Consider the following 12750-nt stretch of genomic DNA (forward strand, 5'->3'; position numbering starts at 1 on the left):
TTCCTGTAAAATGCTACTCGGCAGAAGTTGTTACATTATGGTACCGTCCACCCGATGTTCTATTTGGAGCAAAACTTTACACAACGTCCATCGATATGTGGAGCGCAGGCTGCATATTCGCAGAATTAGCTAACGCTGGGAGACCATTGTTCCCTGGCTCGGATGTAACCGATCAGCTGAAGAGAATATTTAAAATGTTAGGCACACCCACCGAAGAAACATGGCCCGACATAACTACTCTTCCAGATTACCGACCCCTTCCACATTATCATCCGACTCAAGGTCTAGCCCAAGTTACACCAAAACTGACTGCTAGGGGGAAGGACTTACTTCAGGTAACTAAATTTTTGTTAAATTATACATCTCTGATTCGAGAGTCTCAAAGCACGAGGCACAATACTTTGACAACAATAGAGTAATTATTTGAAATCACTTCTTGCAAAAATATCGATAGAATTTTTCTAGATACAATATCAATAAAGTTAACAAATTAATTAACATGATAAAATATTAATATGATAACAATTTATTGAAAAAAAGATTTTCTTATTAAATAATACAAACATAAATTATATGTAATTTTCTAGAGATTATTAGTATGTAATCCAGCACTCCGAATATCTGCGGATGATGCAATGGCTCACCCTTACTTTTATGACCTGAATCCTGCCATCAGAAATGACAGATGCCAATAACACTTTCCAATTGTAGATAAGCGCAGCTGATAGTTAAGCAGCGCAAGACCAAAATACGCGTGGTAAAAACAATTTATTATACAACAATGGTTGCTTGCGAAAATTACAATGACAAAGGCGTTTATATACAAAATGTTAAAAAGCAGAATAATAAATCGTCAATTCTATCGTTATAAGTAAGGAACGATACATCGAAACTTAAGCGCAGTAGTAAATGAAGTCACAATAATAATAATCTTACTTATAGATGATATCGATATTAAAGATTTTAACTGAACTTTGGAAAATATATGTCATTTAAAAAAAAATTACAAAATTATTAACATATCGAAGCCTGTTAAAATTTTGTATAATGTGTAAATACATAAAAGCTATATAAATTATATCGTATCAATGATATTCTCACTGTAATTTTAATAATATTTATTATGAAAAATGTAGAAAATTAAAATTTGAAAAAGCATTCGATTTTTCAGTTTCATTACGTAATAAATATTATGCACGTTATGCAAAATTACCATAGGTAAAAAGATTTCAAATTCAAAGTAATTCCAACGTATATAAAATATTCAGGCTCCTTTTCTTAACTCATATCGTTAAAAAAGTATCAACGACCTAGGATATCTTATTTTAAATTATTTTCATTTCATTCATTTTACATTGCATCAAAGTGGAATCTATGCGCCTCTTGTAATTTCTCAATTTTATCCTCTCGCCTTTCCTTCCAGTACAGTGCGGCGATAATTGCGGTTATCAATCCGCAGGTTCCTGTCAGTGCGGCAGCGCTCAACAGGATCAACTTACTTGGCGTGACGAAAAGTTGCGCCTTCCATCTTGAAGGATCCGTGGGAGGATTTGGTATCACTACCATCTGAGAGTTAGGAATAATTTGTGGCCACTCTCGAGATCTATTGGACAGCTGAAAGTTTAAACGGGAAGATAAATAAGAGCAATTTATCATTGATCTTACTGGCTAGAATATTTAATTGAAAGCAAAACAAAAGACAATATGAATACAAGCCTACGTATTTATATGAATTCATTCGTTTTACTATTAAGCAAAAGACATTCATGAAATTAAATTCCTATTCGTGACTTGATTTTTACTAATATAGCACGGAATTTTTACAATTGTGATACATTATACAGATTATTATTAAACAAAATTGTAATTACGTTAATTAACAACAAACGAAGAAAGAAAAAAAAGATACCTCATTAAAGGAATGAGAATTTTTAGGCTCGACTTCTTTTTTATATATATATATAATAATATAAATAAATTGTTATAGTATTTCTTGTTAATAAATTTTAAGGGAACTTAGAATGATAGCGATCGTGTAATTTATTAAGATGTTTAATTCCATTAATTGCGACATAATTAGATGTAAAAATTAATTTTAATGTCATTGCTCATTATTTGTATTATTAATGTGCTTGATTATTCTTAATATTTGTTTAAGATTGAATTCAGTAAAATTTTCTAACCAGGATCGTAAGAGTGTACATAGTCAGTGATTTAAGCTGCTAGCCAAAGACAATACTTTAAAAGGAGAACAAATTAATTTGTTCATAAGCCTTGCAGCTAGGTTGCAAAACATATAATGCCAAAAACATTTTGTAAAACTAAGACATTTCTACAATTTTACATGTTTGATAAATTGAAAAGTGAAAAAATAATTAGATGTGATAAAGGGTATTTTTAATTATTTTCATTAAAGACGATTTCTATTTCTCTCTCGATATTCAAGTGATTTTAATATTAATTTCATAATTTATAATGCAGTTAAATCTCGATTTCATTATGTTTGAAAAATTTAATGTAAAGTGTTTCATATATTGTGTAAAAACAAAATTCTTAAGCTGAAATCACGTAAGTTGAAAAATATATCACCAGATAATTTATGTAATTTAAACATTTTACTAAGAAAGTTTTCTTGTAATTTTTATTACACCTCATCTATGTTTAAGATAATACATTATAGTTTTATTAATGGCAGTATTCCTAAATATGTAATAATTGTATATTGAGCAATTTTTAATTATAAACATGAAAATTATATTAAATTTTATGCTCCCATTGTAATGTTATTTTTATAATTTCATCGATCTTGAAATTCTTTTAAATATTAATACCGAATAATATTTAAATAATTAATAATAAATTAATTAATTATTATATTTGATGCAATAAATATGAAGAAAATTGAATAAACTTCAAGATCAAATGATCTGCTTGATTCGTCGTTAAAAAATAATATAAATTGCAATAACGCTAAGCTTATATTTAATAAAAAAAAAAAAAAAAAAAAAAAAAAAAAAAAAAAAAAAAAATTAGGAATCTTTATAAGCGTAAATTATGATTTAAATCAAATAATAAAGAGTTAGCAAGATTAGTGAAAGAAAACTCACCCCTATCGTTAAGGAATCGATAAAATTTGGCGTTCTGCCTAAACCAAACGTAGTAAATGGCAAATTTAAACTAAAATGGGCGCTTTGAGGTAGTTGTGCAGCTATTGCACTTCGAGGGCTGCCATCCTGCGTCGTAGTTTTATAAGCAATAGAAGGTCCGGGTAAATTTGTTCCGTATGTTCTTTTTTTTCTTCCGAGACTACCCGGAGATATTGGATACATACTATTTGTTCTTCCAGTAAGAACCATTACTTTAACGAAATTTGCATCATAATCAAGACTATTCTTAAACGCTGCCGTCTTATAAATCTTACTGTCCTTAAGATCTTTAAGTACTAATATCACATCCAAAATACCTATAAAATTATTAAATACATTATACGTAGTATAAAATTTTAATTTACTAATAAAATCTTATTGAGATTTATATTCTTTATATTTAATAGTTAAAGCAACTTTACTTATATTAATTCAGCATTATATATTTATTGCGTAAAATTTTTAATTTAAATACTATACTAATACAATAATAATATATTATATGAACAACTTAAATAGTAGTTTTCTATTGCACGTCTTATGAGCTTTTATGGTACTGATAATTAGTGCTTCGCGAATAGATATTTTGCATTAATTTAAAAAATATGTCTAATTTTGTATACGATGAATTTTATATCAATCTAAGATTACTTCGATATGAAAAGAAAGCTTAATTGATCAAAGAATTGCTAATCCCATATGAATATTGATCTTATCGTTAAACGAAATCAATCGTACAATTGGCTAAATTAATACAATTGAAAAAGCTTAAAATCACATTATTTAAAAATAAATAAATATAATAGCATACCATCCTGGTAAAAATCATAAAACACTGCCATTACACTTTGATTAAAGAATGGATTCAAAGCGTTCCAACGAACTTGGAATGTTCGATTAAATACTCCGCAATTATAATCACAAGGAACATTTTCGAGGAGAAATGAACGCGTCTGCTGCGTCTTGGATGATCTTAGTGTAGCAAGTAAATCTGGATATCCGTCCATATTGAAGTCCCCGCCTCTCATTGTTATTGTATCCGTGTATCTCTGTCCACCATCCAAAGCAAATCCCCACGTGACGTGTGAATTATCTTTAAAATTGACTTGTACATCATGCCATCCATTTGAATAAATCATAATTAAACTAGTTTTACAGTTTGTATCTACGCAAATTGGTAAAACAAGATCCATTTTGCCCAACAATTCTACATCTAGATGAAGCGACTGGCCAATTATTCCTTTAAATGTATGAGTTGGAATTTTATTATTAAATTCAAAGCCATTCTCTTTGCCATACCATATTTCAAAATATTTCTCAGTTGTTATCACCAGATCAGGGTAGAAATCATTATTTAGATCCAAAAAAGCATTAGCGTGAGGCTCCCTTATCGATTCTAGAGTATCTGAATAACAAATAATTTAGTATGTGATGTAGTGCTAGTTATCAATATATTCATAAATTGTCAAAATTAATTTAACTAAATTAATAAATTGTTTAATGCATTCGTTAATATTAAAAAACTTAAATTTTATTTAATAACACTATTAAATTATATTAAAATTATACTTCTACTAAAATATAGTATTATATGCATTTGAATATTGAAAAATTATGCAATTATAAAATAAACTCTATATTGGCAAAGTGATTAAGATGAACAATAAAGAGTTGTTATTTCGTTAATAAATTGAAAAATTTTATTAAACTTTAAAAATAAAATTTTAATAATTTTTAAATAGACACATATGTATACCCAAATTTCTTGACTCCTTCATGTAATGTATAGTTGGTGTTGTTCTATTGGAATTAAAAACCCAAAATGTTCTAGTACCATTTACATCGGCTCCAAAAAGATCAATAATCATATCTTGGTTATAATCCATTGCCAAAGGCTGACCTCTCATTTGTAACAGCGGTTTACTTTCATCCGTACAATTCAATTGTCGATTACCACCCCAAAGAACATAAACATTTGTAATTCCTTCGCTACTATCCATTGTGGTAATCAGTATATCCATAAAAACATCACCATCAAAATCTCCAGGTACGACACTGGTAACTATTTGTTTAAAAGCGCAACTAAATTCTGTCTTTGGTTGTAATAATGGCTCTTCGACAGAAGCCAATAAAATCTGAACTGTTTTGCCATCTTTGCTAAGCACGAAAACATCGGTAAGCTCATCCGAATTGAAATCTCCAAAAGCAGCTGGCATTCCATCTAATTCTTTACCAAATACCGCAGTTGTAATATCGCTGCATAAACCCAATGCCACAAGGGCATCGAGTAAACCAAAAAAAATTAGCAGCTTCATAACAACACTTTCATATTACCTGATAAAAATAAATAATCAATTAAGAGTAAAAAATTTCATTATAAACAGTCGCGATAACTACGACCAAAGCTGATAACTAATGAACTATAAATTTGGTAAAATAACTTAACTATAAATCATTAAAGATTTACTTTAAACTACCGAGTATATTATTTGAAATTATTAATCGCAAGCATAAAATATAATGAAAAATGAATTAATCGACTAATTAAATTAAAGGAATGTTTAAAAACTCAAATGTTATCTTTATTATTAACATTTAAATAACAACGACTCACCTAATAGATTAATGTCATATTAGCTTTCTTCACCTAAATGTTGATGATTTATTTTATTTAAAAAGTTACATTGAAATAAATGAATTCGTATATGCAAATAATTGATAATAACTTTTACACTTAACAATCACGAACATTTGATCTACAATTACAGATTTTACGGCAAATGAAGTAAAGCTATGAAATTAAAATCCATAAGACCATGCGATAATAATATATATTAAGTGTATTTTGGCATACTTCAAAGTGGCAAATGACGCCTGATAAATCTTAATTCTCAACCTCAACTCTCAAATATCAATCCTCAACTACACAATAATCAGCCTTAATGACGCAGTCGCAGAAAAATACGACAAATAAACAGTAGATGGCACTGCGGACGCACATGACAGATACTCTCAGCTGATTTTCGTTCGATGATTTAATAGTCAACGTCATTAATAGCGAAGAGTACACCGGAGTGAAAAGCGTATATTATCAAAAAACAAACAGAAAAAAGAAACAAAAAAAAAAAATATAGAGAAAGAGAATTAATTGGTTCAAAATATATAGACAACGCAATCTACTAAGAGATCCCATTTGAAAAATAAAATAAAACATAATATATTTTTAATAATTGCAAAGGACGGCCTCCGTTATTAATTTATTTGTATTCAGAAACACACGAAACATGAGTATTATGCCGTACTGTCCTGCTCCTCACAGTTGATAGGAAAATGAATGAAGTCCTGAATAATGTTCATGATATAACACTTATCATTAGTTAATAAATATTATAGAAAAACAAATTTTTATTTTGAGAATTTTATTCGGTGAGCTTAAGTTTGAATTAAAGTTTTTTGATTATTTTTATAATTAATATTTAATATATTTAATACTATTTAATAAACGTAATTTATTTATATATGTTTTTAGTGATGCCAGAGCACGTTGAGTTACAACAATTAGTCGACGGTGACACTGAATGTCAGACACTTCCTCGTCAGAGTGACTTTTCTAAATCAAAATGTAAATCATGTCCATATCTTGGTCTTGTTCTGGCCACATTATCGTCTCTATTTTTTTCACTTTGTAGCGTAATTGTTAAAGGTTTAGTTGATGTAAGTTATTTATATGGTTTAAATATTTAAATATTGATTTTTATTTAAGCAACTTAATATTTAGTTACATATATTTATATACGTATATAAAAAATGTTAACAACGATTGCAATTAAATAAAATTAAATTAAAATAGAATGATATATTTGGCGATTAATTGGTTCTATACCTAAAATGTCTTGTATCTATTAAATACAAAATTGCATTTGTTCACTATGTCTTTTAAAAGTATGCAAACAAGTTTATTAATCGATTATATTTACATATATATAATTATACATTATAAATAGCAATTGTATTTGTGTTATTAAATTTTATTATTGATTTAGCCTAAATAAACTATATAAATTATATAATAACAAATTTTTAATAGATAAATCCTATGGAACTGGCTGCCTTTCGGTTCGTCGGTGTTCTCCTGCCAGCAATTCCAATAGTTATATACAAAGGCCATCATCCATTTCCAAAAGGTCGTCGGCTTATGTTACTTCTGAGAAGTTTTGTTGGAACAACTGGACTTATGCTAAGTTTTTATGCATTCAGACACATGCCCTTGGCTGATGCATCTGTTATAGTTTTCTCGGTGCCTGTATTTGTGGCAATATTTGCAAGAATATTTCTTAAAGAGCCCTGTGGTCTGTTTAATGTTATAACTGTTTGTTTGACATTGATCGGTGTTGTCTTAATTACTCGTCCACCACTTATATTTGGACATACCGTAGTATCCATGATAGATAACCATGTAAAAACTGAACATGCCGATCTTTGGGGTGCGGTGGCAGCCTTTTCTGCAACATTGTTTGGAGCAAATGCCTACGTCTTGCTTAGAGCTCTTAAGGGATTGCATTTTTCTGTTATTATGACAAATTTTGGATCATTTGCTCTTGTACAAACGATAATGGTCACCTGGACAATTGGAGCCTTATGCTTACCACGTTGTGGCACTGATAGGTATGTGAATTATGTTACTTAAAACTTGATTTATCTATTTGAAAGTTATTTTATTTAATATTTAAATTTTCTGTAAAGAATGTATGCCTTATTATATATTTCACAATGAAAACTAATAATTAAACAAGATAGATAAATATTTTATAAGACTTTAAAAATATAATAATAATAATAATAATAATAATAATATTAACGATAGTCAAGTTTAAAATAAGAATGAAATTTTTCTATCGTTAGGTTATTGGTAGTTGCTCTGGCTCTATTTAGCTTTGGAGGACAAATTTTATTGACATTGGCACTGCAGATGGAACAGGCTGGACCCGTCGCCATTGCTAGATCAGCAGATATTGTCTTCGCGTTTTTCTGGCAAGTACTTTTTTTCAATGAAATACCAAACAGATATTCGGTAGGCGGTGCCGTTCTAGTGACAAGCTCAGTTTTACTTACTGGATTAAGGAAGTGGGCAATTTCATTACCCGAAACATCAACTGTCAAGAAATCCTTGGGCTTCTTAGCAATGATATAGTGATGTTATAATTATACAGTCAAAGATAACTTAAAAATTTTTTATCTGGTTAATGCATATTTCTATATAAATAATGCGTATATAAAATGAAAATTTTGTACAATAATTAACACTTATTATAAATATGCTGTATTATCTATTTCTATTAGTCATAGCTAAAATTCAATGATGGTAGTTGCTTTCATTATTTTTGAAACTCAAAAAATTATTCGGCATGATCATATTATCAATGCTAATTAATCAAATAATAATATTAATTATGAAGAGACTTAAATGGCCAAAATAATATTTCTACTTTTTCCATAATTAATATGTTGTCTGACATATAAATTAACAGTATCTCAAAAAATTTTAAATAATACAGCAAAAATGTTTATATCGGGTTTATTATCTTTTAAACGCACACAAATGTTATGTTAATTACTTGATCACTTAATTACTTTAATCATTAATTACGATTGCTTTGTTAGTTATTATAATTTAATTATAGAAAAAAGTTCCTTGTAAATTTATTGGTCTAGATTGCATATATACTGCAACAAATGAAAATTTCCAAAATCTTTCTTTATAAATCTATTTTATAATTTTATTTTACATTTCTTCCCAGTTTAATTGAATGTAAAAATTTATCATTACACTTTAACGGCTTACGTAATACAACATTTATTGAAATATTTATCAATAATAATTAAATAGTACATGATATTGTTGCAATATATATTTGTCCTATGTATTATATTAAAAATGTATCTGATAACATTATTTATTGTATATTATACTTTTATTAATTAAGATATAAATTAAAGATGTCCATCTCAGACCACTTTAATGTAAATTTAGCTAAATAGATAAACATTGTAATCATTAGTATATATTATACATAACTAAACATAAAAAAATTATTATGATTAAATATTTTCAGACTGATCGTAGTTAAATGAAGGGCGTAAAAATATAATGTAAAGAAAATACTTTTACAAAATCAATTCATATACTACACGAAAGCAATATTTTTAAGCTTGCTAAGTCATTATGATGATAATATTGTTAAGCTCCATTGACGATACTTACCCTTATCCTAGTAAAATAAAAAATTTCAATTTTATTGATAGATTTAATTATTGTGATTGTTACCAAAGAATGTAGCTCGCATTTAACAAAATGACGATAAGAAACTACTTGATTACATTCAAAAAGTAGAATGTAAAGTGACAAAACGATCGTTGATAAATTTTTTTATAACATTATAATTAAATCTAACTATAAATTATTTCGTGATTAATGTAATTTATTATTGTTTTAGACAAAATTATTGTCGGATATAAATATTATAGAAAACAAGTGAAAGTTATACTATATAAAATTTTTAAATAAAAAACTCCGTTAGTTTCATGTATTTCTGTAAAATTAAACGATGATCATCCTTTACTTACTGTTATATAAGAAAATTTAAATATTTTATTTAAAAAATAATAAAATATGTAAAATAATAGTTTTATCAAACACATTCTGCTTAATTTATTTGTAAATTAATGTATTTTTTCATTATAATATTGATTTTTCACGTTATTTTTACATTCTGTTTATTAAAAACAATGAATATTTAAAATTTCACTTATATTCTGTTTGATTAAAAAAAAAAATGTTATTATTTAATTGAAACACTTAATAAGATTTTCTTAAATATTAGAAATAATGAAAAATATACTAAGCAAGGTTTCATGTATTAAAACTGTGCAGTCGTAAATATTATAAATACATTGTGATGAAAACTTTATTATGATTATTGTTTGATTATTATTAATATTATAAACTCTTTTTACATACCCTAACAAGCCTTAAATATATTTCATTTTAAATAATTGTTTTCTGTTTTTCTGTTTAAAAGCTGAGTCAATTTTCAGATTGTGCCCAATGTAATTATAATGTTCGGTTCCTTTGAATTGGATAGATCATCTGTAGACCTAAACGTATTCAAACATTAACAGAAAGTGTGTTCAATTGAATATAGAAATTTTTATGTTTCTTTTACATAATTAGTACATAACTGTAATTTAGACGGCACTCCATTGTTCATAAAATTTTTCGTCAATGTTAAACATCTATTGTAGTTAATAATGCCTAGTTAATTAAAGGCGTGATATAGATAAATAAATAATCTTAATTAATACATCCTATAACTGAAGATTTATTTTTTTAAAAAGACTTTGTTAGAGATAATTTCAATTGAAATATATTGTTTTTCACAAATGTGATTAAAAGAGAAAATTTACATATGTATGTAATAATAAAATCTCACGCCTATATTAAAAAAACTTTAAATCAATAAATTAAGAAAAAAAATTTATTTTGCATTCGAATAAACAGAAAAATGATCATTTTGTATAGATAAAAGTAATTTATATATTTATATCATACATGTTCAAAATAATAATTTAAAAAAAGGCATTATATTAAGTATCTCTGAAACTTATAAATATAATTATGAGTCATCGTAATACGTGTAATCATAAGATGTTTTGGAAAATGTGTACATAAATTTCATTATTATAATTCAGTTACAGGATAACGAAAAAATTACATTAAATTTCGATTTTAATTACAAAAAATAATCAATATTACTGAAAATTTTATCATACAAAGTTTTTTTAAACTTAATTTATTATCATTCTTACTATTAAGCAATACATATGATCTACATAAATAATAAAATAATTTTAAAAACCACAATAAAACAATTTTTAATAACACAGTAAATATAAACTAAGTATTATTGTAATGTCAAAAAATGTCATTCCACAAATTCAATTAAATTATCAATAATATTCTAATTTTATATTATAGAAAATGATTATAAACTGTATTTTCAATATTTTAAATTTTATAATATTAAAATCAACTATATTCATATAGATAATAGATAAAAATTCTTTGATTTTCACTTAAACCAAGATTTAAAAATCATTAGTTTTTATTCACATAAAGTTTTATATTTATTGAATTATATTATAAAAAAGAGTCATTTTGCACTATTGTAACAAATAAAATTAATATATTGTATATGTTATGGAGATCATTATTTAGTTCGTGAACATAGTTGACATGATAATAAAAGCTGTTATCATAAAAGGAAAGGACTTCCTTTCTAATTATTAGTTGATCGTTGAGTATATTAGTATCATTAATTATATAAAAATATAATTGAACATTTTTAAATAAAATTTATCTTTTAATTTCATTTAAAATAACAATTGATAAAATGAATAAGACACAAAATTTTTGTTGCGACTAATTAAATTTGCTTTTCACATTTGGAACTTTTGATATTTATTTTCTAATCATAAGCTGGAAAGCTCTATAAGAAAGTAAAAAACTAATCAAGTATAAATTTTTTATGTTTAATTAGACTCAATTAAGCTAACTTAAATTAAATTAATCTATATTAAACTTTAATTATTTAATTCGAGAAATTCTACATATTTGTATATTCAAGAAAATTATAAATAGTATAATATAATTTCATCGAATTAAATGTTAATAATGATTATGATCATAAAAACAATAATAATAATAGTATAATAATAATAATAATAATAATAATAATAAGAAGAAGAAGATGAAGAAGAATAAAAATAGCAATACCAATAGTAATAATAAAGTAATCATAAGAGAGTATATTTTACATTTTAATTGATAATTTGTTTTCTTGTCATTTTATTGTCTAGTTAATTATGTTGAAATTTTCGTCGATGACCATATATTGTTAGGTGCTGCAATTGTTTCAATAGACGAATAACATTTCATGATATTTTATTAAAGTGCAAAGTATTTTTTATTTCACTAGTAAATTCCTTTCGCGATTAGTTTATCGTTGCTTGCTTTTTAAGAAATTCAACTTTTTAATTCTTTTAAAGCGAAATTAGAAAGTGTTTGATTTCTTATTTCAAGGAAATTTATATATATTATTATGTTTTGTTTTGAAACCCATCATAAAAATCTTGATGAAAAGGTAGTAGGAGAGTGTTTCTGAATACATTAATTGGTATTATAGTTTTATAAAATTTATAAAATAATAAATTGCTCGTTCAAATAAAAAAAGTTGTATTTGTATTGTTTATTTTCTTTTCATTAATCAACGCTAATAGCAGATTAAAAAACAGAGTCGCTATTAGAAAGCAAATGTAATAAATGACAATAATGCGAATGAGCAGTCAATAATTGCAGTCGGTGCACTCGAGTCGTTCAATTTCATATCGCCCCAAGCGCACTTTAAATAAGTTAAACACCAAGTGCCACGCAACATTGCCCTCCTCACCGAAGCGCAACCATCCCAGTCAACTAACGCGTCAAGTTTTACACCTATTCAGCAGAGCTGCTTTCGTCACAACGACACCAAACCGTTCGACTCTCGGA

At 26.4% G+C, this 12750-nt stretch overlaps 3 protein-coding genes across 3 annotated transcripts in view; 2 read left to right on the forward strand and 1 right to left on the reverse strand.

Moving 5' to 3' along the window:
- Positions 1–979, forward strand: part of Cdk5 (cyclin-dependent kinase 5) — a 2433-nt gene extending 1454 nt beyond the window's left edge. The window contains 2 exon segments of the mRNA XM_011502362.1: positions 1–335; positions 588–979. The exon segment at positions 1–335 is cut by the window's left edge and continues 7 nt beyond it. Of these exon segments, the coding sequence (XP_011500664.1) occupies positions 1–335; positions 588–695 (443 nt within the window). The 3' untranslated portion in view covers positions 696–979.
- Positions 980–1114: 135 nt separating this feature from the next.
- On the reverse strand, positions 1115–6074 carry LOC105364445 (T-cell immunomodulatory protein). Its single transcript, XM_011502361.1, has 5 exons — positions 5761–6074; positions 4903–5480; positions 3958–4551; positions 3108–3463; positions 1115–1614 (listed from the first exon to the last, which is right to left on the reverse strand). The coding sequence occupies exons 2-5, from the start codon at positions 5459–5461 to the stop codon at positions 1351–1353; spliced, it is 1773 nt and encodes a 590-aa protein (XP_011500663.1). The 5' UTR covers positions 5462–5480; positions 5761–6074; the 3' UTR covers positions 1115–1350.
- Positions 6075–6366: 292 nt separating this feature from the next.
- Positions 6367–8379, forward strand: LOC105364448 (solute carrier family 35 member G1). Its single transcript, XM_011502363.1, has 4 exons — positions 6367–6572; positions 6676–6860; positions 7234–7811; positions 8049–8379. The coding sequence occupies exons 2-4, from the start codon at positions 6678–6680 to the stop codon at positions 8335–8337; spliced, it is 1050 nt and encodes a 349-aa protein (XP_011500665.1). The 5' UTR covers positions 6367–6572; positions 6676–6677; the 3' UTR covers positions 8338–8379.
- Positions 8380–12750: the final 4371 nt, after the last annotated feature.

Source organism: Ceratosolen solmsi, unplaced genomic scaffold, assembly GCF_000503995.2.
Source record: "Ceratosolen solmsi marchali unplaced genomic scaffold, CerSol_1.0 scaffold39, whole genome shotgun sequence".
NCBI lineage: Eukaryota > Metazoa > Arthropoda > Insecta > Hymenoptera > Agaonidae > Ceratosolen > Ceratosolen solmsi.